General features: G+C 38.2%; 6 protein-coding genes across 10 annotated transcripts; 3 read left to right on the top strand and 3 right to left on the bottom strand.

Annotated features, from left to right (window-relative positions):
- Positions 1–7748: 7748 nt before the first annotated feature.
- Positions 7749–9038, top strand: LOC114946573 (uncharacterized). The gene is made up of 4 exons (XM_029323133.2): positions 7749–7984; positions 8087–8157; positions 8237–8582; positions 8674–9038. Exons 1-4 carry the CDS (start codon positions 7886–7888, stop codon positions 8779–8781), a joined length of 624 nt encoding a protein of 207 aa, XP_029178966.1. The 5' UTR covers positions 7749–7885; the 3' UTR covers positions 8782–9038.
- A 34-nt stretch (positions 9039–9072) lies between these two features.
- On the bottom strand, positions 9073–14226 carry LOC114946527 (hydroxyacylglutathione hydrolase, mitochondrial). 5 transcript variants are annotated; one of them, XM_085484185.1, is made up of 6 exons: positions 13412–14226; positions 11563–11632; positions 10281–10396; positions 9762–10104; positions 9583–9686; positions 9073–9518 (listed from the first exon to the last, which is right to left on the bottom strand). In XM_085484185.1, the coding sequence occupies exons 3-6, from the start codon at positions 10326–10328 to the stop codon at positions 9246–9248; spliced, it is 768 nt and encodes a 255-aa protein (XP_085340311.1). In that variant the 5' UTR covers positions 10329–10396; positions 11563–11632; positions 13412–14226; the 3' UTR covers positions 9073–9245. The 5 variants fall into 5 exon arrangements, with proteins under 5 accessions (XP_085340311.1, XP_085340309.1, XP_029178917.2 ...); XM_085484183.1 differs by lacking the exons at positions 11563–11632; positions 13412–14226 and adding exons at positions 10613–10761; positions 10904–11029; XM_029323084.2 differs by lacking the exons at positions 11563–11632; positions 13412–14226 and adding exons at positions 10613–10761; positions 10934–11029.
- Positions 10921–13530, top strand: LOC114946519 (ATP-dependent DNA helicase Q1). The gene is made up of 2 exons (XM_029323049.2): positions 10921–11261; positions 11595–13530. The coding sequence occupies exons 1-2, from the start codon at positions 11201–11203 to the stop codon at positions 13334–13336; spliced, it is 1803 nt and encodes a 600-aa protein (XP_029178882.1). The 5' UTR covers positions 10921–11200; the 3' UTR covers positions 13337–13530.
- On the top strand, positions 13564–19390 carry TBC1D16 (TBC1 domain family member 16). The gene is made up of 5 exons (XM_029323039.2): positions 13564–15813; positions 15905–16244; positions 16319–16744; positions 16822–17115; positions 17213–19390. The coding sequence occupies exons 1-5, from the start codon at positions 15051–15053 to the stop codon at positions 17595–17597; spliced, it is 2208 nt and encodes a 735-aa protein (XP_029178872.1). The 5' UTR covers positions 13564–15050; the 3' UTR covers positions 17598–19390.
- LOC146722554 (putative sodium-coupled neutral amino acid transporter 12) lies at positions 19383–22743 on the bottom strand. The gene is made up of 6 exons (XM_029323060.2): positions 22220–22743; positions 21996–22117; positions 21828–21912; positions 21304–21678; positions 21039–21216; positions 19383–20944 (listed from the first exon to the last, which is right to left on the bottom strand). The coding sequence occupies exons 1-6, from the start codon at positions 22256–22258 to the stop codon at positions 20235–20237; spliced, it is 1509 nt and encodes a 502-aa protein (XP_029178893.1). The 5' UTR covers positions 22259–22743; the 3' UTR covers positions 19383–20234.
- Positions 22744–24456: 1713 nt separating this feature from the next.
- LOC114946497 (actin related protein 1) lies at positions 24457–26753 on the bottom strand. The gene is made up of 2 exons (XM_029323019.2): positions 26637–26753; positions 24457–25682 (listed from the first exon to the last, which is right to left on the bottom strand). The coding sequence occupies exon 2, from the start codon at positions 25661–25663 to the stop codon at positions 24533–24535; it is 1131 nt and encodes a 376-aa protein (XP_029178852.1). The 5' UTR covers positions 25664–25682; positions 26637–26753; the 3' UTR covers positions 24457–24532.
- Between the last annotated feature and the right edge of the window lie 468 nt (positions 26754–27221).

The raw sequence follows: 27221 nt of genomic DNA, 5'->3' as shown, positions 1-27221 counted from the left end.
GAGAGAGCGCTACCGCTTGGCCTTTGCACGAGGTCGAACACCCGCGTTCGCGAAGCGGCGTTTCCAGATCCCGCCAAATCTCATCGTCACGCCTCGTCACCGATAACGACGACACTGTCCCTCTCTCTTCGTCGGTTGGAAAGTAAAAAAAAACATGGACGACCTGATGCGATACCGAACGTATCCGAACACTTATTGGATCTTTTATTTCTATCTTCCCTAAAAATCGCGTTGCGATCGCCGATCCTCGTGGAGGATGATCGGTAGATGACGATCGATTTGTCCCATCGTCGATCTCGAAAGAGCGCGTCTCTTTCTCTCTTTTTCTCTCGTTCCGGGACGATGAGATTTGCCGCGCGCGCGAGATCGGCGAGTCGCGCGCACAGGAAGATGACCGGGCTAATACTGATAGCTGCGGTACTCGCTCTCGCTGTTGATACATATGACCATTGGCTTCGAACGCGTTTCGTCGTGACGTCGCTATGTGTTCGTGTACGGATCTTAAACCCACCGCCGCCGAGAACCGCGCGTTGTCAAAGATTCAAAATGCTGCCTCGCGATTATCAAGAGGAAACGCGCGCTTCTTCGCCAATACTTTTAATTAAACGTCCTCTCATCGCGCGGATTTTGCCAATTTTCCTCTATATTTACTAATTTTCTTGAGATGATTCTATATAATATTCCTAGAATTTATATACATTTAATTTCATATATGTATATGTATATGAGATTAATATTATTAGATTTGTAGATTTAATATGTACATATAATATATTTAATATAAAATTTAAAAAATATCTATATTTTTCTTTGACTATTAAATATGTGTACAGAATAATAGAGAGAATAAATAGATTTACGTAAATAATTTCTGCCCTACTAATGTATAAATAATTTATGTATATATTAAAAAATAATAATTCACGTATATTAATATAAATTTTATTTGAAATATATTTAGTTATAAATTTAACATATATAAGACAGGCAATATTTAGTTAATTTTGCAAATCAGAAATAGATAAATATTTCAAATATTAAAAAAAAAGAAGTTAATTTTAAATCAGAAAAAATTTTGCAAATTTTTAAATACTTTAATTTATATACCGTAGGACCATATAGTTACAATTTCTAGCGTTGAATAGAAAGAGAATGTCTCACATTTCTACATGATATACTACTAATATATATATATATATATATATATATATATATATATATATAAATATACAAGATAATTGTATTATAAAAAATTGTCACTTGCGTAATTGTCATACATATATATGAATATAAAAGTACTCGATTTGTACATCGAGCAAAAAACATACATATAGGTACATAAAAGATGCAATCTTTATAGCGCTTTTCAGTCTAGCACGTGGCGAATAACTATAACTTTTATGTGTATATATATGTATAGAAGCTTATCACCCGAGTCATATCCGAGAATTGTACAGATAAGAAACGGGAGTTTTGTTTTCTCGCGCTCTCTGCTTATTTCATACAATAATCGCGCATAGTAAATAATTATATGCAAATTTCTACTATTTAGCATAATGAAATTAAAAACTTTATTTCTTGTCTGTACAAAGTTGAAACGCTGTAACCACAAGCTATTGTAAAACTTTCGTCATCGTATTACGTAAGGTAGATCGCAAAGATTTCTTATTACCGAATGATAATAGCATTTAGGTTGCGAAATCAATTATCTATCATCATTTTCTGTCATAATTCTAAAATATGGTAGATAAATTTTTTACACGATAACAAAATGGCTAATCGCACATAATAGAAAGAATTTTTCGCAGCGCAAAATCTAATCTTCGATATAAAAGAAGTGTGTTATATATTATAAAAGTAAATAATAGTGAGGAAAATAAACTTATTGTTAATAAAAATTGATATATCTTATCCTTCAATATTTTTGAAATTATTTAATTAATTAATCCGGACTATTAAGTTAATCAAAGAGAAAGAAGGCAGTTTGAGTCTTGTCAATTATATCGAATATCTTACTTGACGATGGAAAAAGATTTTCATCATTAAACATTTCGTTTGTATCGAATTGTCGGATACAATAAAATCGAACAAAGAGACAAAGAACGATTTCAATAAATTACCATTTATCGTATCGGGAAAATACCGACGTAATCAAATAAAAGGCGAATTAAATATAATATCGACTTATGTAAATCGTATACAATTGTAAATATTTCACGACAGTATAATTCCGGAAAGAGCTTTCAATGAATTTCCTAGTAGAACATTCGGCGTCGCCAAAGGAAATAAACAGAACAATTATCACGCATATATTTATAAGAGGAGCATACCTTCCTTCAAAGGAAACCCCCGACTGCAATTTAAGCTATCTAATTAATCTCTGTTCAACGCCAGCAAGATCGGATTTGCACGTCTCGTAATTTTCCATAGATATAAATCAACCGCGAAAATTTTCCGTCATTAAACGATGATTTTATAATATACGCGTTTGTGTGACAAGATGACAGATGAAGCGGAGAAGAGCACAATACTTAAACAAGTATATTTACTCCTCCGTCACGCATCATATATATCATTTCAATTGCGAATTGATAAATCACGAGTAAATGTGCGAATCGACAAAACGAGCGGGAAAGATGCGTCAATCAATTACGTGTTAAACACAGTACCTACATTGTAATAAAGAAATCTACAGACGTATATACGATGACATTACTCATCTTCCGTATCATATCATCGTTTTTGCTTCATTGTGTCCTTATATATCTGGGTTGGATCCTCGCCGCGGCCATGTTAAATTGTGACGTCAGAGAAAGCACACGCTGAAAATTCTTAGTTGCTATTTTAAAATAAAAAATATTTCAGATGGTTTTAGAATATTTTTTAAATACCTCGAAAATTATACTTTTCCTTCAATAATCAATCAACAATCGTAAAATGATCGTGATATCAGACTTTGTCATGCGGAATGATTGAGCATGTGCAAAGAGCAGACGGACAGGGCCTCATATATTACAGACATTTTAAAACTATGTTGATTGATTATAAAGGGTTATCGAGGTATTTTAAGAATGTGCTAAAGCCATCTGAAGTGCTCTGTTTCATCGATATATCTTTTTATTTCAAAACGACATCTAAGAATTTTTAGTGTGTTTTCTCGCTTCTGACGTCACAACATGGTCGGTGAGAATCCAGGAGCCTTAAAACGCGTGTTAGATTGATGCAGCATCCATGAATTTTTCTGCAATTCAATGTTATCGAAATTAACGTTTAATTTATCGCAAATAAACCTAAAATAAAATATTCAAGTATTCAAGGAAATATGGAGATTGCATGTTTTTGTTCAAACTCTGATACAAGTATCGTTAAAAATAATACTAATAAGAAAAAATATGAAAATCGATCATAAATTTCCTAAATCTATTATATATTCTCTAGCAATTAAATGTCACGCGCGCTTTATCGAACCTGATATAAATTCAGTCCAATTAATTTAATCATCGCAGGCTCATAGTTTATATATTTATTGCTATTTCATTTGTGCTAATTTAATTTCTATTAAAACATTCTTAAAATTCAAAAGCTTTATTCATGTGACTTTCTTTGGCGAATTGAACAATTTAAATATCGATAATAATAATAAGTATTTTTTTTATAATATTACGTTTTATTTTATTCTATATATTTCTAGTAAATTTTTATATGTAGTAAATGTTTATTTTTTATTCTTGTTTTCACGTCTCTTTTATTTATCCTTGTTTCCATAGTTTTCAATAGACATGTCGATTTTGGAGTTCGATTTTTCAAACCTCAACTTTTCAAAAACACCATTTGTTAAAGACAAAAATATTTGAAACAATATCAAAACTGTGACAAACTCAATCTGCTCCGATAGAGAACGATCTCTAGTAAATATTTGTGGATATAAATTTTTATTATAAACTTTCAATTCGCATAATTAGAGTCAAAATAAAACAAAAGATTTTTTATAACATCTTTTATTTATTTTTGAAAAAAAGACCCGCCAGAAATTGAAACATATGATGTACATTGACACTTATTGCGAATTATATAGTCTTAAATCTTATAGGGACATATCTCCGATTGAAAGGAATGTACTGTGTTTGCATTTACGATAACAATCTTATAAACACACACGTACATACACATATGAGAAAGAGATATGGGATTGATAGAATTGAGCATCACACTCGCATGAAAAAAATAATCTTTCAGCTTGAAAAAAATGTCTTTTAATATATCTTCTCGTATTAAATGTACGTAAAAAAAAAACACATGTGAATTGTATCAAAATTAAAATTTTATGTGACTTTAATAGGCCTAACTTTTATCTAACGAGATTCATATTTGCCAGATTCGTTAATATTATCGCAGTGTAAATATAGAATTTCAATACGAAAAAATACATAATCTTGTTTAAATATAACTTGTCTGTGTATCTCGTTCATATCAAATCAGATTGATATGTGTAAAAAAATTATCCGAACGATTAATTAATTAATCTCTAGTCTATTGAAAATTTAGAGTTAACAATAGAAAATAATAAATATAAATGCTGTTATAATCACATATATCAATAATCATATATAATTTTATAATTTTCGAGTAGAATATCAGTTTTCCTTATAAAATCAATCTTCCTTATAAAATCAATTTTCCTTATAAAATCAATTAAATTAATTCTTGTTTGTATAAAGATAAGACAAAAGCATGGATATTAAAATGGTCGCTCATTTAAAAAAATAACGCGATAATTAACTTGATAACTTATTTAGAAAAAAACTCCAAATTAAATTATATATTTGTCACGATATAATAGAGATAACAAACTACAAAGTGCAGTTCTATCGCGATTTGATATTCGTCATTGCGGCAATTTTGCACAGTGCTTTTAAACGTATTTATAAAAGAAAAAAATCTATATTGATATATACACTTGTACCCGACGTATGTAAGCAGGAAACTCTTAAATTATTTATACAAAAACTACATATTGCAGCCGTACTTGTCGTTCTTTTACGTAAACGTCAGTGTTTTGAAGCGAAGAAAGAAAATCGAGCCTCGTGTTTACACTCTCGCACATCTGCAACCGCGTGAAAACAAAAAATCAAAAGTCAAAAAAAAGAAGCACACGCGCGCATTTTATTAGCGCGAAAAAGAGCGCGCAAAAACAACGGGGAATAAAATCGCGCGATTTGCACGCGCGACGAGAACAATGCGCGTAAATAAAGCGTTTTTTAATATCGCGGGCGATCAGCTGGTTGCGTTTCCATACGCAACGGCTGTTATTGATCCGCGCGCGGCGCAGGAAGGTTCCGTCAAGCTCATATACATTCTCGTAGCGTGCGACACCTCGCGCTACTCGATATCCGCGTATACATTCATTATTCCCTCGGAATAAAATGTTGTCGTTTGACGCAGGCAAAACTATTTGACATTTTACTCACCGATGCTCGTTCTCCGTCCTCGGTGGGCCAATGCTAAAAAACTGCGACGAGCTGCATGGTACGCGCGCAAAAGATGATATCCGCTGCTGGCAGTCGCCGAGGAAGCTCGAGAACACGTATAAGATGAGAAAGAGCGAGAGAGAGAAAGATAGATAGATAGATAGATATATATATAGAGAGAGAGAGAAATCACGACCCGGAAGCGATGGGTAAAAATTCGGTGAATCCCTGAGGATGACGGCGATCTGGACGAGCGAGCGAATAATAAGAAGCGATGGAGGAGCGCGGATGACGCGCACCAGGAAACTAATATCTCTCTCTTCGGCGCACTCCGGTGTTGCTCCCAACGGCAGCCAGCGGCACGAGCCAAGGGTGAATTTTGACTGCGATTGACTGCGCGCGCGCGCGCGCAACGTCACCCCCTCGCCGCCCTCTGGCTCGATTTTATTCTCGTCTACTCTCGCCCTCTCTCTTTCTTTCGAATCCTATGCCGATTTGCGCGCGAACTCCTCGCGCGTTCTCTCTCCAAGCGAAGAAGCATCTTTCTCGATTTTATTATCCCAGGTAGAACATAAAATTCATATAATGATGTCAACATGATTTTATTCATTACTTAAAAGTTATCTGGATAAAACTGATTTATAAAGACAATAAAAGAATTTATAGATTTAAAGATATCCTCCCTAATATAAGATAAAATCGCTTTATATAATTTTCAAAAAATTTATGCTGCTTGAATATTGCTGGAATATATGTGAACAATGAAATAAATAAATAGTTGTAATATATAAAATTTTTTTTTTTTAATGAATTTTAAGTGTCATCATGATGTCATTAATGAAATTTTAGGTTCTATCTAGGATTCTCTCAATGAGAATTTTGTCAAAGAGGTATCCAGGTATTTCCACGTTAAAGTGCGGAGAATATTTTTTTTCTTTTTTTAATGTCGACACTCTGAATGTTGTCGCTTATTTGGATCCACTCTCTGGAATTCTGCCAACGTGACAAGATTAAACGCGACTTGATTCATTCAGCGCAGACCGCGTAATCATGAAGTAAATAAGATTATATTGCGAAAATGTGTAAACAAAAACTACGTAGACTTGACAATCGATTAGTCAAATTCGTAGGATGAAATTTTGTGACTGAAATAATTGCAGAATAATAAGAAAGCTAAAATTATATTATTATATGTTTATTTTTGTCATTTCAAGAAAAATTTAAAAATAATTTTGAATACTTTCTTGTCGAATCATCGTCAATTCGTCGTCGAATCGACGTCGATTCGTCGTTGAATCAACGTTGATTTGATCAATCATTTGATCAATCATTTCTAGGACGATATGCATAATGTCATCCATTGAATATGTAAAAGTAAACACCATAAGAATCATCTTTCGTACAAACACCGTTTAATATATTTCGACTACAAGTCGCATTAATTCGTGTTTTCACAATTTAACCTTCAAGATTTTGATTTCGAAATAAGCATAATATATATAGTGCGTCGTGATTATTTGTAATTTAATTGTTAATAAAATGTAAAAGTCATATAAATTGCTTATTGTTGTGATAAATTTCTACTTTGTTTTTAAATTATACTTTTTATTTGAATTTTTAATGATAAAAAATAAGTTCGTGATCGCAATAAAATGTAGAATATTGATTTTTCCCTTTCACAGATATGAAATCAAGCTCATTAAATATTCTTTGCTGACTTTTCGTGACATCGTAAAATTGTTTATAAGTATATAACGTTAATAAAAAATAAAATAATATACTCACGAGAACCATTTTCATATATTCATGTATGGATAAACAAAATGCCATGTTGCACTACTACTTTACACATTTTACACTATTTAATATATTTTACATAAACTCTCTCAGAGCATTGAGTACGTTTTGATAAGACACCGCTACTGTAGCGCTACAAAAAACTACATCGCTACAATAGCGAAAAAACTGTAGCGCGCTATAATAGCGGTGTCTTACCAAAACGCACTCATTCAATTAAATTTTAATTAACTCAATCGTTGATTTTAATTAACAATATATAATTATCATATATGATATATAATAAAGATTTTAAAATTTTGCTGATTAATTTATAAAGTGAATCAACGCGATTAAGTTAATCGAAACTATTGGCTGTCAAATAATTTGAAAATTGAAAAAATGGTGTATTCTTTTGTCAAAAAGTAGAAGTGAATCTAGATGGCGCATTATTCATGCTGAGAATTTACCGCATCGATAAACCACGTCATATGACGTCACGTGACGTCACGACTCCGAAGGAGAAACACTGACGTGTGACGTGCACTGATGTGGATACATGTGTAAAGTGTAAGATACAATTGTTAGGCACATAATTTGGTGTTATTTCGTTTAAAAAAAAAAGAAACCTATAATTTACAATGTCTGACGAATCTGAATACGACGTGGAACCAGAGGAGTTTGATATCTACAAGAAAAAGTATCAATTACTGTTAGAAAGATGCGATATTTTGCAGCAGGTTAAGTCTCTCTCCTCTCTCAAACAATATCACTGTGGCATATGCTCCACAAGATGATCATTATCAACTATTTTTTCAAGCTATATATTTTTTAAACTCTAGGAGAATGAGAGATTGGTCTATAGGATCCAGATGGTAAGGAAGCTTCTTCGACGTGTGAGGAAAGAGAAAAAGTTAGTCTCGTAGACTTATACTCTGATCTGAAATTTATGTAAATTCTTGTCACTCATATTTCTGTGATATTAATCGTAGATTCTTGATCAATCGATTGAATCAGCATGGAGATCGCTGGCGCGAAGCACCAATGGGTGTGTTAGAAGAGAACAGTGTATTCGAAACAACTCCAAAATCAGAGAAAGGAGGAAAGGGTGCCTCTAATAATGCCAAAGAGGAGAAACCTAGGAAAGGAACAAAGAGAAAGGGTGCAAAAGCTGATCCAAATGCGCCAAAGAGACCTGCCAATCCCTTCTTCCAGTTTTGTCAAGAGCAGAGACCTCGTGTAATGGAACGCTTAGCAGGGGAACCAGAACCTAGCAAGCAAGAACTTACTAGACAACTTGCGACCACTTGGAAATCTCTTAGCTCCGAAGACAAAAAAGTAAGAGCGAATATTACCTGTTACATAAATGTTAAACATAATTTTTATAACTATTCTAGATATTAAATACATCTGAAATATATTCTTTCAGGTATATTATGACATGTATGAAAGATCCAAGGAGAAATATGTCGCCGAAATGCAAATATATAACAAAAAGACTGAAGATGCACCATGTCAAATGTTAAATATATCATAATAAATATATAAGCAACACTGTATTTATTATAATAATTATATCATATATATATATATACATATATGTGTATATGTATATAATCGTAGGTTATATTAATACAATAAGACAAATGTGTTAATATAGACTTATTTTACTACAAATGTATATCTATTGTTTTTGATTTTTAAATGCTGTCAATATACATCTGTGTATATATTTAATGAATATTGTTACAAAATCAAAAGGTTTTTATAAAATCATAAAACAACTTGAAATAATTTTGGAAATAGAAGCTAAATAAACCAGCAATAATAAATTTAAAATATTTATTTTAATATAATATGCCATAGTATATTTGCACATGATAAAATTCATCTAGATACCTTTTGCATTTTTTAAGTTTATACATTTCCCACCTTAAAAATATGTTAATATTAAATGCATATACTAGATGAATAGAAAAAATATTTTAGTATTATTAAATCTTATGCTTTAAAATTATCTTTTTCACGTCTTAAGAAAGCCATTGTCTGAATAGGATCGTTTTGTTGTGCATGTTTCATGACAGACAGTTCATGTACTCTCATAAATGGATTTGTTAGTTTTTCATTTTTAATAGTGCTAGGCACAGTTGGAAGATTATTGGTACGTTTAGTGTGCGACCAATTCAATTTTTCTTGAATCGCTTTATTCTCGGGTTCCACATGCAAACCATATTTCAGATTGTTTTCTGTGTATTCATGTCCACAGTACACTTCCTATGATATATAAGAATTATTTGTCTTCCAAATAATAAATTACAATTCGAGTTAAATAACTTACCGTTTCTTCGGGTAAAGAGCCCAAAATTTCAATAAGTGCCTTGTACATTTGATTAGCAGTACCCTCAAAAAATCTCCCGCAGCCCCCAGCAAAGAGGGTGTCTCCTGCAAATTAAACTTTTCTTTATTAAATTTCTTATTTGAATATATATCTCATCCTTATTATATATCTAATTTTACCTGTAAATACAGTTGGTGGATGTTCTTCTCCTGTAACATAATAACAGATGTGTCCACGTGTATGGCAAGGTGTTGCCAGACACTTGACTGATAAATTGCCAATATTGAATGTATCATTGTGCGTAACTTTGTGATTAATGGCTTCTATTCTGTCATCTCCACCATATACGGAAAGATCAGTAAAGCTCTTCAATAACTTTGCATTACCGCCAGCATGATCCCAATGATGATGGGTAGTTAAAACTTTTGTTAATTTGACATTATTTTTCTGAACAGCTGTAGCTACAGTTTCTGGATCAACAGGATCCACAACAGCAGCTTCTTGTGTCGCTTCATCGATAATCTAAAAAAATATATATACAAATTTATAATGACATTATTTATATTATTAAATATATATTAGACAAATATAGAGATTTAACATAAAATAAAGTGTTAAAAAAAAGAACTAAAAGTTTTTACATTATTAAGATCCAGAAAAATGTATAAATATTATTATAAATAGCACAATATAGATACCAAGTACATATAATTATCTTGAAGCGCTGGTAATATTTGAATCTTCATGCTGGAATGCTCTATCGTTGTGCTAAGACTGTGCGATCCGTTAAATCCGTTGGAAGAAATGCTCTTTGCTGAAAAAATAGACATAATTTACATATGTATATACAATTGAATAAAATGTAATGTACATGTTATTTGTCAATTATAAAAATACAGAAAAGTATGAATTAATTAAGATTCGAAAAAATGAAAAACATAATGACAGATACAACTTTATTGTGATGTGCTAATGTGATAACGCGAGAGTTTTAGAGCTTTATACGGAATGCGAATAATAAAACAGATACCCCTAAAATATATAGACGTGAGTTTGCTTTCAAGACATGTTGGACACGCGCGAAGTGCAGCTTGAAGGAACATAGTGGTGAAAGTTTGAAACCGCTTGATATCGCATTTATTTTGTGCGCACAAAGTGTCGTCGCTTCTCTCTACTTGCCTGATAATTAATCAAAGAGAGGCGTCAAAAGGGAGCAAAATAATTGTACCAATTATGGTAGACTGAAGTTACGGGCAAACTCCAAACTGATAATGGAGATAACTATAGTAATATATATATATATATATATATTTATATATACTTAATCTTGACTGAATCTAAAAGTATGCACCAATCAAATTCACGAATTTTGCACAATTGCAAAGCAATTTTCCTAAACGCAGCCTGCAGCCATTCATGTATACGGACCATTCAATACCTAGCATCATCTGACATCGATCAGCTGATCAGGCTGATCTAATGCTTCAGCAGCACCGGCATAAACAAGTTTTATCTTGAATGTGATGCATTTGATAATTACGAAACGTTTGTGATTTATATACAATCGTGAGATATACATTAATCTTTAAATAAAAAGAAATCCAAATAATTCATTAAAATGTCTAAGAACACGAAGGATGTGGTTACGATAGACGACGACAATGAGAGAGAGTATCAAGGTTAATTGAATATTAAATTAATATAAAACTTATAAAATTTCTCTATTTTTTATATTTATATCTTACTAGACTAAACATATATGAAAAAAATTATTGATTAATCTAAAAATATTTATCTATCGGCGGAATTAGTCTAACTAGTGCAGAGATGCAAAGTATTTTGTTTTTATTTTCATTTCTCGCCTCGCCATTAAGAAACTAACTGTTATAAATTTAGACATTATTTTGCAGGCATTTATGATCCCCTTTCTTTAATTCTTTACCTAGATAAAATTACATTATATTTTTTATGGACTTGTACCTTATTTTTATTGTTTTTCTTCCAAATTTCAGTCACCGAGGACGACGAAATCGCTGCCATCAATTTCGAGCTGCAACAAATAGAGAGCGAACTGCAGAAACTTCAGGATCGTAAGAAAATATTGACTCAACGTAAGGAGAAATTACGCGACGACGCTCTTTTGAAGAAAAGTTTTTCCCTGTCCAAGAAAAATTGGGACAATGAGAACTTTGATTGGTCCACAAGTCTCAGGAAAGCTTTAAAAGACGTTTTCAAGATTGAAAAGTTGCGGGAGCTACAACTACAAACTATGAATGCGATTATGTCCAAAGAAGATGTTATATTAATCATGCCTACAGGTGGTGGCAAAAGCTTGTGTTATCAATTGCCAGCCGTAATCAGCAAAGGTATAACTATAGTAGTTTCACCATTAGTGTCCTTGATGGAGGATCAGTTACACGGATTGAATAAATTCAACGTAAAGGCTACCATGCTGTGTGCAAAGGCAAGCAAGGAGAGTGTCAAGACGACCATGAACGCGCTTGTGGATAAAAACTCGAACCTAAAACTGATCTACGTGACTCCGGAGTACATGGCAAAGTCCAATCGTTTCATGAACAAGCTGCAGAAGGCGTATGAACTGGGACGTCTGGATCGTTTCGCCATAGACGAGGTACATTGTTGTAGTCAATGGGGTCACGATTTCCGACCGGATTACAAGTTCCTAGGCGTATTGAAATCCATGTTCCCGGGCATACCGATTCTAGGTCTCACTGCCACGGCCCCGGCCAAGATCATCGTAGATGTACAGAAGATGTTGGACATTAGCGGTTGCCTGGTCTTACGCGCTTCGTTCAACAGGCCCAACTTGTATTACGAGGTTCGTCGTAAACCAGCGGAAAAGGAGACGTGTCTCGCGATGATAGAGAATCTTTTGAAGACTCGATTCAGCGGCAAGTCGGGGATAATTTACACGACTACGATTAAGGACGCCGAACAGCTGACCACGGATTTAAGGGAAAGAGATATTAAAGTCGGATGTTATCACGCGATGCTCGAGGCTGAGTACAGATCGGAAGTATACTCCAAGTGGATATCGGGCAAGTATCAAGCGGTGATTGCGACTATCGCTTTTGGCCTGGGTATCGACAAGCCGGACGTGCGATTCGTGATACATCATTGCGTCTCCAAGTCGATGGAGAACTTTTATCAGGAAAGCGGTAGAGCGGGCAGAGACGGCAGGAAGTCGGTGTCCATCGTGCTCTACAGATTGGCGGATGTGTTCAAGTTGAGTACAATGGTATTCCAGGATAAAGTCGGACTGCAGAATCTGTACAAAGTGTTGATGTACTGTCTGGATCGAACGTCCTGCAGACGGAGCTTAATAGCGACTCATTTCGAGGAGACCTGGAATGCGAGCGATTGCGTCGAAATGTGCGATCATTGTAGGAAGCCGAGTGTCGGAAAGCAAGTTGACGTAGCGCAATATTGCAAACAGTTGTATCAAATTATGACGAAGGCTGTGCAAAACGAAACACGATTGACCGCGATCAAGCTCGTGGACGCCTGGTATAGCAAAGGTGCCACGTCCTTGCGAGTGTCTAGCGTACCTGTGCCAAAGTTTACGAGAGAAACCGCGGAAGCTATCGTAGGACATTTGCTAGTGAACGGTTACTTGCAGGAGGACTTTCATTTCTCAGCGTATTCTACGATATCGTATCTTAAACGCGGCCCTAAATCGGGACTAGCTCTCAACAACGATCATAAGATACTCTTCGATTACGAACTACACTAACGCTAGGGAAAAAGATGTTAAAGTAATTCAGAAGAACAGTTGATCATACACAGGTGTTCGCAATATTTTATATACCTTTCTATCTGTTTTTTTTTTTTAAATATATATTCTTGGAAGTCCACGATGCATTGTCACTTCATTATTAGTCATGAATTATATTTTAATTAATTAATAAAATATTAATAAATTGTGTATTTAATTGTTTACATCTGTCGCGATAAAATTTAATTTAAATCGTTGATCGGGAAGAATTTACGTCATTTTCGCGCGTAAAACCGGCAGTACCGTATCTCAACATTCTGAGATTAAAGAAGAGAAACTGAGGAAGATCGATCGAAAGTAACAGAACGCGAAACACGACAAATGTATAACGTTACTTAAGAAGCGCGAGAGACGGCAAATAATCGATAAAAACGGCCTACGAAGTAGCGAACAGGCATAGCGAAATGTCAGCGGGTCGGGTAGTAGGAGCGAGTGCGGCAGTAGAGGTAGAGCGAGACTTCCGCGATCGCGGATGGAAATATTGATCTAGGATAAGAAGAGCGTCTCTTTCTCTCTCTGTGTATACACACACTGGAAGGCGCGTCGCGTCGCGTCGTCGTGCGTTATCGCAAGTCACGTTTGTAATTAGAATACTCGTTGCGTAACCGATCGTGCCAAGTCGCGAGCTGTCAAAGTACGACGCGCCAAGCCGCGAGCTGTCAAGTACGACCAAGCCGTGAGCTGTCAAAGTACGTCGCGCCAAGTCACGAGCTGTCAAAGTATATCGCGCCGAACCGCGAGCTGTCAAAGTACAATCAAGCTGTGAATTGTCAAAATACGATCAAGCCGCGAGGTGTCAAACGTCGCGCCAAATCGCGAGCTGTCAAAGTGCTTCGCGCGTATGCGCGAGATTTTCGCAGAATTTTGTACGCGAGTCGACGTGCACGTCACACTTGCGCGGCGGAGGGGAGAAGGCGCCCCCGCGCATCGTCGGATCGAGCGATTACGTAGGCGATTTAGATACATTTCGATTAGAATTTATAATTATCATTCTCGCTCCGTCGCGAAGATCATCACGGAAGAGCTCGCTTTCAGCAACATGCGACCGACTGACACGCTAGAAACGTCAAGAGTCCTCCGAGGCGTCGTTGTTATTCACCCTCCTCGGTGAAGGACGGAGGGAGGAGTCTCCCCCAAAAAGTGGGGCTCTGCTACGAGACTACGCGGCCCGTTATCGAGAACTATCCTGGACGTTTGCGGCACCGGATGTGGCACGGATATAAGCGACGTTATCGAACAGCTTTTTGTATATGTAACGAGGCTAATTGACGGCGATAACAACCGTCGTGCGTTATAAAGTGTTCGTGACATCTGCGGGAGAGTCTCTCTTCGACGTGGGAGTTGCGCGTCGACGCGCGGAAGCATCCCCGAAACCCAATTCTCGCCCCGAATTATGCTTGCTCTTCATCGTTTTGTATTCTCCGCCGATCGGCTCGATTTGCGACCCCATCGGTGCGGATACCAAGACTTCGTAGACGAGGATAGCCCGGAGTCGAGTTTGGGGAAGCGAAGTATTTTCGCGAACGTCGTAAACAGACGGATTTCCGTGCCAACGAACGCTTAGATTTCCTAGCTGAAAAGTTTGAAGAATGATCTAGAGTATCATCGAAGGCGTATGATGTGTCATATTAATCGGAAGAAACCAACGAGAGAGTGATCACATGACAGAAAGATGCCTCTGCCAAATATTCTGCGGAAAGCGAGCAGCTACATCCTCGGCGACTGCGGCCAGGACAATCGGCGGGTCATTTACCAGGACGGCGAGGCGTTGTTCTGTAAGAATAACGTCTGCGTGCACCCACCGACGTTGTTGAGGCAGCACGCCGACGTGGTGCACCATCCCGGGTACATGACCGTCACGTGCAAACTGAACAAGAACTCGAATTTGCCGACTCTACACCTCAGCTGGATACCCAACAGCACGCTGCGGAAGCATCCGACCGCTCTGGAGAACCTGAGCGCCAGAAACGTCATCGCCGGAGCCGCCGCGGCCGCCAACGATCAGACCAATCCGCGTTCCCCACAAATCTCCGTAAGAGGAAAGTCACGTGGCGCGGACGGGCTGGAGAACGAGAACGAGAACGACGCTGAGAACGGGAACGGGAAGCTGGACGTTTGCCTGGAGGCGAAGGAACCCGTCAACTGCGGCGACTGCGAGCGCGTCTGCTCCGGTTCCGGCCACGAGTTTTCACGCCGCCAAGATCCGGACGACGAGAAGAATGTCGGCGAGAGAATCGAGAATCCGCGACCGGATTCCGCGGAGTCGAAAAAATGTGAGAAGAACGGGGACTCGAAGGAGAGGAATCTTAACGAGAGCGACGCCAGGAGCGTCGACGAGGAGCCGCGTCTCTCTTACCGCGACGATGTCAGCATTAAGAGTCGCAGCTTGTCGTTGACTTCGACGTGCAGCTTGTCGATCTCGGTATCTACTGATGGTGAGTAAAAATATATAAATAAATAAATAAAGATATATTTAGATCTAACTTTGAGCTAATTCTCAATTAATGAATGACGTTATTTGTCCAGCCGAGGAGATGCCGACGTGGATGAGGTCCCCGGAGCTCTTAGCTCTTCAGCACAATCTTGCCTTTCCCGAGAGCGCGACCGCGTCACCTGTGACGTTGCGCAGGGCGCATCGATGCAGAAGATTCTCGGTGGACCTCGGTGAGATGCGATCCTTACGGCTGTTCTTCGCCGACCCTGCTTGCACCTGCGGCCAGTTGGTGGTGGCCAGCAGAGAGAGCCAATATAAGATCTTGCACTTTCATCACGGCGGCTTGGATCGGTTGGCCGCGACTCTGCATCAGTGGCATCAGTTGCTTTATCCACGCCAGAGTGCGGACACGGAGGAGACTCTGCCGTACAGGTCAGACATAGGATTAGATAAATTGTTCGTTTATCGATCTGTTACGTAATAATCACAAAGAACATTTTACACAGGCACTTTATGGTATGCAGACCGGAGGTAAGTAGGGACGAATTGCATCCCGAAGAGGGCCAAGTGCCAATGATCACCTCGCTAGCTTGGAAAGACCTGTTGAACGAACGTGGCCAAGTGGAGGACGATCTCGCTCTTCGTAAAGGGATATTTTTCGGTGGTTTGGAACCGGCGTTACGAAAGATTGTCTGGCCGTTTCTGCTACACTGTTATTCCTATCAGAGCACGTACGAGGATAGAGAGCAAATCGACGCTATTAGACGCCAAGAATACGAGGAGATACAGAGACGCAGATTGGGCATGAATCCGGAGCAGGCTGAGCGTTTCTGGCGACACGTGGTGTGTATAGTTGAGAAGGATGTTGTTCGCACCGATAGAGGTAATCCCTATTACGCCGGCGAGGGTAATCCTAACATCGAAGTAATGAAGTGAGTTAATTTCGAGTCATTGATTGTCATCATCACGTTGCCTTTAACTAAATCACATATTTTCTTCTGCCTTGTAGGAATATTTTACTCAACTACGCGGTATACAACTGCCGCTTGGGCTACACCCAAGGAATGTCTGATCTCTTAGCTCCGTTACTAGCCGAACTTAACTCCGAAATCGAGGCCTTCTGGTGTTTCGCGGGCCTGATGCAGAGATCGGTAGCTGTGTGCACTCCGACCGACACGGACATGGACAGAAATCTATGCTACCTTCGGGAATTAGTGAGAATAATGGTGCCGGACTTTTACGCGCATCTTGAAAAACACGCGGACGCTTTAGAGCTTCTCTTCTGTCATCGTTGGATACTCCTGTAAGTACAACTATTGTGTTCCACGTGAATGAAAACACTTTCAATTTTATACAGTTTTTAACGTATATGTATTATTTTTTTCTCCTCCTTATTACAGGTGCTTGAAAAGAGAATTTCCAACTGAGATAGCCCTGGTCATGTGGGAGGCCTGCTGGGTCAATTATTTAACGGATCATTTCCACTTGTTTCTCTGCCTCGCTATAATGTGTGTCTACGCGGACGACGTAATCGCTCAGGATCTGCGAACGGACGAAATGTTGTTGCATTTCAGTTCACTGGCCATGTACATGGACGGGAATATTATACTTAGAAAGGCACGAGGCCTACTTTATCATTTTCGTCAGCTCGTCCGGTTGCCTTGCACGTTAGCCGGTCTCTGCCGACAATGCGGTCCGGGGATGTGGGACAGCACGCACGACCCGGTGATAGAGTGCATAGGTCACGAAGACACGAATTGTCCCTATTTAAATAATTACGAGTAAGTTTATAAGTTTTTATAGGAGAAGAGACGAGGGAAGAAGAGAGGAGTATCAGTATTATTTAACGTATAGACATGAACTCATTTCGTCGAGTTGTTAAATTCTAAGTCCTTGTTCTCTCTATACATCTTGCTCTTTCTGGATACAGGGTGTCCCATAGGAAATTGCTGAAACTAATCAGCTCTCATTTTTTAATACATGCAGTTATTGAGAAACCAAAATTGTATTGAAAAGAGGAAAGTCTACAGTTTTTAATGGATATAAATAAAATGTTTGTATACTAGCTTATTTTATTGAAAAAAAGTAATGAAGAAAGTGCTAAGTGGTACACAAACATTTTATTTATATCCATTAAAAACTGCAGACTTTCCTCTATCCAACACAACTTTTGTTTTCTCAATAACTGCATGCATTAAAAAATGAGAGCTGATTAGTCTTGAGAAATTTAAGCAATTTCCTATGGGACATCCTGTACATACTACCGGACGATTCGATTCGTAGCATAAGTTTTCTACAAACCACTAATATTTACGAGATATCGTACCAAACCTAGCTATATTACACTCTCTAGATTTTTACATGCAAATTACAAGCTCAATTGTCACGCGCGCGACGATTACGTGCGTCTTTGTTCTTGTACATATAAAGCTGTTTAAGCACTCTTCAATGAACAAAAAGAAAAAAGAATATACATATTACACCGTTGTATTGTACATCAGTCCGAATTTAATGCCGAAGCACAAAAGACATATCTTGAAGTTTCAATTCTCCGAATGAAATTCACGCACCGTCGATTGAAATAGCTTAAGAAATTTGAACAAAGTTTGTACGCGAGTACACAGAGATTCGCGACATGTCTTAGATAAATCTACAGTATTCGTAGTGTTAAAGACTGATGAGTGAGAAGGGATAATTAGTACAAGCGTCCGTGTGCCACCAGCTGGGATAGGAAGATATGTCCGTCGTGTAATCCTGTTCCATAGGCATCAACCTAGTAGCGAGTTCGTCCGCGGAAAAACCAAAGAGAGAAATCAAATCTTATATCAGTGCGAAAAAAGTGGCTATTTATTATTATATAAATATATATATATATATATATACCCGAATTTTGTGCGCGGGTGTATATTAAGTATAAATTAACAGTGTCTATTCACTCCGAAGTGTTCACTTACGTTCATATATATATACATATATATATGACAGTCTCATATATTGCTACTTTTCGCATATGTAGAATTTGTAGAACAGCGTTGAACTTTTACTTTAAGCTTGAAACGCTGCGACGTGCCGAAATCTCGTTTCTATTATTGATATAGTTAGATATTAATTTTTTGCTAATCATACCAGTGTTGCACGAATGTTTATTCTTGTTTTAAGGGAATTCGTTTAAGAAGAAAAGAAAAAAGATTGTCGGACTAAGCTAAATTTTCTCACCGAATAATTGTAATTTTAATTACTTATTTATTTTTTCTTTTATTATTACGATCCGTTTCGAATGTATGTAAAGACACAAAAAGCTGGTTATTCAAAATCTTACAAATACTGTGCCTATATGCAAAAAAAGGCGATTGTAAACACATTCCACGCTAATTCATGTAATCAGGGACATCAAATTTTATCGAAAATAGCTTTTATCGCTTTTATCGTGCTATCTTCTATCGTTGGAATCTTGAAGAGAAATCTATCTGTGTTAAGATCTGCCTCATGCAGAGATCTCGATTCGAAATAAATATAAGAAGGCAGAATTATGTGTGTACATATACCGGTTTGAATAAATCGGCAAGAAGCTTGTATAATCAACTGTTTATTATTATTATCCATTGCTCAATCGCTTTTGGAAAATATATATATATATATATATTATATACTCGCAACAATTTTTCATTGCACGCTACACTGGCACAGGTACACAGATGTGACGGACATGCTGCGAATAGATTTTTTGGCAGTTTTATACATATCTTATACAAAAATACGATCTCAAAAAGAACATAACATTATACATTCGCTATTGTTACTATTATATTACCTCTCGTTAATATTACTTCACTATAACTATGCAAAATGGAGAAATTATTTCACTGTATAAAAAAAATACAAGTACAATAACACATTGTTAGAATCTCTTTAGGATAACAAAATCACCGCACTTCTCAGTTCTGGGACAACTCTACAAAAGTAAAGTATATACATATAAAGAGAACGCGCGAGCACTCTTTTTCCACAGACATTATATCCCTATGTTAAACTTATCCGATAGTTCACAGTTGTACATGCCGACTTGTGCTAAAGTATTGTCGGTTCACCACATGCATGTGGTGAACATACTGCCACAAATAACGCGATCAAGTCTGATACAGATCTAAAATTTCATCAAACATCCATACATCAGCCATCACTATTAATCTCTTTGTCCTCTCACTTTAGTCGCCATCAGTTCAATTTGTATTGAATGTTTATAGAATATCAATTAAAACTGTCGACTGACTCTGCGCAACATATTTCTGTATATGGACATGTGTGAAATGTATCATTCAGAATATGTAACACTTTCGTCGACATCTATCTGAATTTTTTTTGTAATCGAGTTTACACAAGCTCCTTCTTTTGATTCAATAATATAAATGTAACATTATTTTATTATTGACTAAGCCAAGAGGATGGCAAATGTATTTGTATTAAATTGACAGATACTAAAATCATACACGCGATCGCCCATACTACGACGAAAATCAGCCAACACTTGCCCGAAAAAGGACTTGCGAAATTATTAACCACGCCAAGACCGATGACCTTATTAGTCCTTTGCCTGGCACAATAAACCAGGAACGTAGGTATTAAATATTGAATCCCTGCTCCAGCATACGATCCTGTGATACCAACTAGTATGGACAAATCTTTGGTACTCATCGCGATCAAATACGGCGGTATTACTGCTAAAATAGGGAAGACGAGTTTTCGAAGACATAAATTGTAAGTCGTATCCTCATTTAAAAAGAGCGACTGCAAATTATTTCGAAGGGTAATCGCTATAATAGGAAAACTGGTACTCAAAGTAAATACCGGGAAAAGCGCCAAGAAATATTCTATAAGGAGCATTAAAAAATTGTTACTTTTGGAACAATCACCAGAACCACGTGGTCCAAAGTCCAAAGTATAAAGATCATCCAAATGCTGAAAGGCAAAAATACCTGTCAAGGCTAATAATAAATAAAAAACGGCGATTAACGTGTAGTCGAAAGCTAGAAATCGATTCAGCTTAGACTTGTTTTCTATCGGTGAAACCAGTGCCGGTAACGAATGATGACACATGAATGAATAAACGCAGGCGCCGAAAAGACTAGGAACTCCTAAAATAATAAAATATATTTTTATAATTTTGTTGCTCACGCATTAATCACATCAATGAAATTAATAAAAGATATCAATGATCTCTTAACTTACCAGCTAAATTCGCAATAGGTGGATCGCCCCGAGGACCATGTACGATAAGATTTTTCAAAGCATAAACAATCATTATGGTAAATGCAAGCCAGCGCATTATCGAAGTAAGTAGCTGAAGATATTTGGTCTTCTGAACATTAAAAAACACAAACGGTCCCAATGAGAGTACAAACGTTGTCTGAAAATAAAAATAATTATTATCACACAGCTTTATAATTTTAACAAATCATTAAATCTATTGAAATTAATCAAAGCAATGACATACCAGAAATATTCTATATGCATCCGTTCGATTGATCACAAAACCCTCCCAACAAAGTTCAGTATCTGGTATCGTGTCGTTGCATGTAAGGTTTGCTGGCAGATAAGTACAGGCAACATCCGCCAACGACTTTGCAACAGCTGCTCCATAAATGCTTAAATCTCCATATAAATATATAGCAAAACATAAATAGAACAGGATAGTGCCAAATCTGTTGAAAAAGATGGATGCCATCTGACCCATCTCTATCTTATCACGAATCACGTAATATCTATAGGACCTATCCATATGCTCTGGACTAGTTGAAGAGGCTGCTACCAGTGGAGTATCCTCCGAATCCGAATTGGAAGGACCGAATTCACCTATTGTCTGTAAAGCCTGAAAAAACATCCCTATGTAAATATTTGTTACAAATTAAATAATATATATTTATAGCACATGTAAGATCATACAGTGTGTGTGCTAATGTATAGCTTTGATCGTTATCTTCACTTTCTATCTTTCTAAAGTCTCTGCAGAATGCTTACGCGTTTTCGATGCTGAATATTCCTCCATGTGACTATAGCATTAGCCGATGCCATCGTTTCTATGACGAAGGTAACTGTAATGAAGCTGCACCAAGAGAGAACTCAATGAGAATAAAGTTTGGAAGAGCTATCTTCTTAGAAGAAAATGACAAGTTCTTTCCTACATACCTGATGAACGCTAACACTAAAATGACGCTGCATCCTAGGGCCCATCCTGCTCGACTGAAAACCCCGGGTAAGGTCAGGGCGCCTGTTCCAACAATGAGATTGAAGATGTACGTGAGTCCGACCTGTAAACCCATACATCTCTTCAAGTTCTTTGTTTACTTGGATTCATAGGTTATAATTCGCGCTGCCACTACACAGTGACAGTTAAATTGACGTTTCCTTACCCACGTAGAGTATTGATCGCCGACCTTCTGGTCGGACATCTCGAGTCGAGTTAGCGCCAACCTTGAAGAGGAGAATATCTGAGCGAGAGACCCTACGTCTCGTCTCGATGTCACATACGCATCTGTCAGTCACCAAGATTGAGCCAGGACTACCGTTTTCGTGCTTGGGACACGTTGTTGATGATGTTGTTGACGTTGACGCGAATTGATTCGCGCGATCGGATCAATTCGACACGTCCGAGAGAGAATGTAACGATAAACTTTCACTCACGTATCTTCTCAATCTCAACTTAGATCTGTCATCGCTGACTCTTCGCCGCGAGACAGATACCAGATGACCAAGTCTGGTATCGCATGGAAAAATACAAAACGGACACATCGTTGACATTCAATGACGTGTCGCTAAACTGACGGATTGTTGCTACGTTGATTTTTCCATATGGTCTATTTCCAGGATCGATAATCGCCGATAATTGATTTTTTCATCAACGCGATTTGAATTCTTTTCATTTTTAGGAGATTTCCTTGCTGTGCTGCCATCTAAATCTAAGGATTAAAGGGAACATCGATCCTTTCTTTTTTTATAATTTTTTTATTGTTCTTAAAATTTTATTAGTCAATTACAAAAAAATTATTTTATTTAATGCTTTGAATTCTTTTTTGCTAAAAAAAATCATCCAGTTTTTTCAGTTAAAAAATTTTAATTCTTAAATCAAGTACTACAAATTTTTAATTTTTAACTCGATCCTTGATTGTATTTCACTTTTTATCGCTCTTAAAATTTTATCATAGAAAATTATAAAAAAAACTTATACTATTTTTTCAGTGAAAAAAATTTTTAATGCTTAAATCAAGTGTTACAAATTTTTAATTTTTAACTTCGCTTTATATAATCAAACAAATCTGAACAATTATATAATCACTAATTCTAATATCGAATTATAAAGACTATATTAAATGTAAAAAATAATAATTCGTAAACACCGATGTATACATTAAATGAAAACGTAAATAAAATAGGGATATACAAAGAGAGGATGCGGACTTTAATTGCGATTTTAAGGAACGCAACACAGATCACAATTAATGATATTTTTCAGACTTTTATTTTATAATCCCATAAGTCTAAAGTAGTCTTTACGTGAATGGTCTTGCGCAATACAATGGGAATAAATTATAATACTTTGGCTACGCTTACGGGGTCGAAACCGTGATGATGTCTTCCTTTATTTTTTCTTTACCGTTTATTTTTGAGCGAACATTCGTAGGACATTTCCGGATCTGCGGTTTACCCCATCGTGTAAAAAAAAAAAAAGAAAGAAAGAAAGAAGACAAAAAGGCCATCTTTTTTCCCCTCAACGATAGGCAAATAATAATAATTAAAAAAAAAAATAAACAGATAAGAAGTCGGAGGCTTATCTTTCTCTGCGCGTGGAATGACGTACAACGTGTGTTTGTGTTTATTAGCTTCGACGCAAGCGGCCTCTTAAAAATACCGCACATTGATCGGAATGCATTTGACCGACGTTGTTGATTGCCATGTGTCTCTTTTTGCGGGAAGAGCAAATCGCGACGCTTTTTTTTCCCCGCAAAAAGAAACCTCTCTGGAATTCTTCTTCTTCTTTTATTCTTCTTCTTTTTCCTTTTCATCATCTTCACGTTTCTTCTTGCTCGAATCATCCTCGAAGAAAGATGGCAATCGAAGCGTAAAAAAACGGAGCGACGAGTCTAACGAAAGGGAAGCGTTCTCTAACTCGCGTTGAGAGAAGGATGTCTCGCGAGGAATGTTTTTTTTAGCTAAGTGCTACTTCTGTAGTACACGCAAGTTATTCAAATATATATATAATACAAAGGGCTCGATATAAGATAAAGGTAGAAAAAGGTATTTGGGACTCGGGGCACATGTTTAAGATCGTTATCATTGAATGATGAAGGACGATGAGAAAAAAAAATGTTTCGTTTTTAAACGAATTTTTGTTTTTTTTGTTTTTTAATTGCCGCCGAGACCGAGGAACAATCGCGGGGTAGAAGAGGAGGAGGACACGAAATATTGAAAGCTCCTCTCTCCTTTCTCGTATAATCGTTTAATCGTTAAACGCGAATCTTAAACACGTACGTCCGAATTGAAAGAAGCTACCTTCGCCCCGGAGAAACCAAAGGGCAATTGCCGTTGCGGAAGTTGATGTTACGTCCGCCTGCGAAACGAGACAGAAGCCCCTCTCTCTTTTCTCTCTCTCTCTCTCTTTTCCTCTCTCTCTTTCTCTCAAAATCTCAGGGATTTGGGGAATGATAATAATGCGAGAACGCACGCGCTTAGAAGCACTTCCTGTGGACGATGGAGGGTCCGGATTCGTCGTACTCCTGCTTCGAGATCCACATCTGTTGGAAGGTGGAGAGCGATGCGAGAATCGATCCGCCGATCCATACGGAGTATTTCCTCTCAGGCGGGGCGATGATCTTGATCTTCATGGTAGACGGGGCTAAGGCAGTGATCTCCTTCTGCATCCTATCGGCGATGCCAGGGTACATGGTGGTACCACCAGACAGAACGGTGTTGGCGTACAAATCCTTACGGATGTCGACGTCGCACTTCATGATCGAGTTGTACGTGGTCTCGTGAATGCCGCAGGCTTCCATACCTAGGAACGAGGGCTGGAAGAGCGCCTCGGGACAACGGAATCGCTCGTTACCGATGGTGATGACCTGACCGTCGGGAAGTTCGTAGCTTTTCTCCAAGCTGGAAGAGGAGGCGGCCGTGGCCATCTCCTGTTCAAAGTCCAGGGCGACATAGCAGAGCTTCTCCTTGATATCACGGACAATTTCTCGTTCAGCGGTGGTCGTGAAAGAGTATCCTCTCTCCGTGAGGATCTTCATGAGATAATCGGTCAAGTCGCGACCGGCCAAGTCCAAACGGAGGATGGCGTGCGGCAGGGCGTATCCCTCGTAGATCGGTACGGTGTGAGAGACGCCGTCACCGGAGTCCAGAACGATACCGGTGGTACGACCGGAAGCGTACAATGATAGCACGGCCTGGATAGCGACGTACATGGCCGGGGTGTTGAACGTCTCGAACATGATCTGCGTCATCTTCTCGCGATTGGCCTTAGGATTCAAGGGAGCCTCGGTGAGAAGGACCGGGTGCTCTTCTGGGGCTACTCGCAACTCATTGTAGAACGTGTGATGCCAGATCTTCTCCATGTCATCCCAGTTGGTCACGATACCGTGCTCAATCGGGTATTTCAACGTCAGGATACCTCTCTTCGATTGAGCCTCATCGCCGACATAGGAATCCTTCTGTCCCATGCCGACCATGACACCCTGATGACGCGGCCTGCCAACGATCGACGGGAAGACGGCGCGAGGAGCGTCGTCTCCGGCGAAACCGGCCTTGCACATACCGGATCCATTGTCAACTACGAGCGCAGCAACTTCCTCGTCACACATGTTTGCTTTCTTGATTTAGCTGCAAAAGACAAATCGAAATTAGCTAAATTGCGGATTTACCATCTAATCTTTCACGAGATATACGATATACGAGATGATAAAAAATAATAACAAAAATAATAAAAAAAAAGATACAAAATACGCTACTTTAGACATTCCTTCCTTATTCTAAATCCTTAATTCTAGTGCACACGTCATCGAATTTTTACACGTGAATAGGAGCGGAAAAATTCCATTGCGACATAATTATAAGATTCTAGGTATCATTTGCTAAGGATATAAGAAAAAAATCGATTTCGTCAGAACGTATCTGTTGTAAATGTCTCCCATTATAGGAAGCCGGTAACCGGTGTCCGCTTTCAAACACATTCAAGATGGCGACGAAAGGACGTGTAACTTAGGTATGCGAGAATTAACCGATCGCAATCGCGAAAAATCAGGATAATACGAAAAATAAACGCGTTTGTCGAGAATGTCGATGAAAAAAAAAAGATCCCCGGACTTGATGAGGCGGATGCGATATCGTCGCTAATTATCGGGGAACCGCACCCTGCCCTGCCCCGCCCCGCCCTTTCACAAGCCGATGACGACGGCAAACTTCTCTCTCCCCCTCTCTCTCTTTCTCGTTCTTTCTCGCGCGTGACGTCTTCGAAATTCCGCGGCGGAACCCTGCGAATTTTTAAGACCATCTTCCTCGCGGAATCTGAACGGTATATCGAGAGATACACGTTCCCGAATCTCCTCCGCGACGTAACCGTTACATCCATTACATTTCTCCACTTAGAAGCACTCCTGATATACGTAAACCACCCAACACACCCTTTTTTCCTTGTCACTTTATCGTTTCACCACGATCCTACTTCGTACATCCGGACATAATCGACGGCACTTTTTTCTTTATTCTCTTTTTTTTTTCACCAACAACGCGAACCCAGAAATCGATTAGGAATGTATATCACTTAGCTGGACTTACGTTTTTTCTTTCGAGTGTAAAAAAGGGAAGTTATATGTACAAGTTCCTAGGAGCAGCGAGAGACACTGCCGCGACAATCCGCCGATCTCTAGCACCGAACACAGAGTGTAGCCAACAATCGGCCCGCAGTGTATTATATGAACAGATGCGTTGTTCGTCCGATCCCCCACCAGGTGGCCGCTCGGCCAATAAGGGTGGGACACCCTCGACCAATCCCGGCTTTCTTTACCATATATGGAAGTACTCTGACACGGAGGGGTCTTCCGCCGATCCCTCCTCTCCGCCCACCCCTCGTCGAGCCCTGGCGCAACGCGGCGACGAGCCGGTCCCACGACACCCGGCGCGAATGCATTCGCTAAATTGACCGTCGAACTCTCTGCGATCGAATTGATTTTGCAAGTTTCGCGAGAATCGATACCTATCTATGGCGCTCGCTTGGACAATTCCAAGGGAAATTGTCTGGGAATTTTTAGAAATTTTTGATTTATTTTAGACGCCTTATCTACTAAGGATGTGGCTATCCCAATAAGTAATCTAGACGATAAAAAAAACCACACTGAAGTTGGCTTTCAACCGTACTTTCTT

The sequence above is a fragment of the Nylanderia fulva genome, unplaced genomic scaffold (assembly GCF_048542155.1).
Source record: "Nylanderia fulva isolate GAGA-0341 unplaced genomic scaffold, ASM4854215v1 Scaffold3, whole genome shotgun sequence".
Lineage (NCBI taxonomy): Eukaryota > Metazoa > Arthropoda > Insecta > Hymenoptera > Formicidae > Nylanderia > Nylanderia fulva.
The sequence above is the reverse complement of the archived record's forward strand: the minus strand, read 5'-3'. Positions and strand labels throughout refer to the sequence as shown.

Bases quoted from the DNA above. Each gene is read 5' to 3' on its own strand.
- TBC1D16 (XM_029323039.2), top strand. From the start codon at position 15,051: ATGCCTCTGCCAAATATTCTGCGGAAAGCGAGCAGCTACATCCTCGGC. The intron at 16,245-16,318 runs GTCAGACATAGG...CATTTTACACAG, and splicing joins GAGGAGACTCTGCCGTACAG to GCACTTTATGGTATGCAGAC. The intron at 16,745-16,821 runs GTGAGTTAATTT...TCTGCCTTGTAG, and splicing joins CCTAACATCGAAGTAATGAA to GAATATTTTACTCAACTACG.
- LOC146722554 (XM_029323060.2), bottom strand. From the start codon at position 22,258: ATGTCCGACCAGAAGGTCGGCGATCAATACTCTACGTGG. The intron at 21,679-21,827 runs GTAAGCATTCTG...ATGTTTTTTCAG, and splicing joins ATATTCAGCATCGAAAACGC to GCTTTACAGACAATAGGTGA. The intron at 21,217-21,303 runs GTATGTCATTGC...TTTTATTTTCAG, and splicing joins ATGCATATAGAATATTTCTG to ACAACGTTTGTACTCTCATT.
- LOC114946527 (XM_085484183.1), bottom strand. From the start codon at position 11,013: ATGGTCCGTATACATGAATGGCTGCAGGCTGCGTTTAGGAAAATTGCT. The intron at 10,397-10,612 runs GTATCTGTTTTA...CTATTTTTTCAG, and splicing joins CACGTCTATATATTTTAGGG to CAAAGAGCATTTCTTCCAAC. The intron at 9,519-9,582 runs GTAAGTTATTTA...TATATATCATAG, and splicing joins GCTCTTTACCCGAAGAAACG to GAAGTGTACTGTGGACATGA.
- LOC114946497 (XM_029323019.2), bottom strand. From the start codon at position 25,663: ATGTGTGACGAGGAAGTTGCTGCGCTCGTAGTTGACAATGGATCCGGT.
- LOC114946573 (XM_029323133.2), top strand. From the start codon at position 7,886: ATGTCTGACGAATCTGAATACGACGTGGAACCAGAGGAGTTTGATATC. The intron at 7,985-8,086 runs GTTAAGTCTCTC...TTTAAACTCTAG, and splicing joins GATGCGATATTTTGCAGCAG to GAGAATGAGAGATTGGTCTA. The intron at 8,158-8,236 runs GTTAGTCTCGTA...TATTAATCGTAG, and splicing joins CGTGTGAGGAAAGAGAAAAA to ATTCTTGATCAATCGATTGA.
- LOC114946519 (XM_029323049.2), top strand. From the start codon at position 11,201: ATGTCTAAGAACACGAAGGATGTGGTTACGATAGACGACGACAATGAG. The intron at 11,262-11,594 runs GTTAATTGAATA...TCCAAATTTCAG, and splicing joins CAATGAGAGAGAGTATCAAG to TCACCGAGGACGACGAAATC.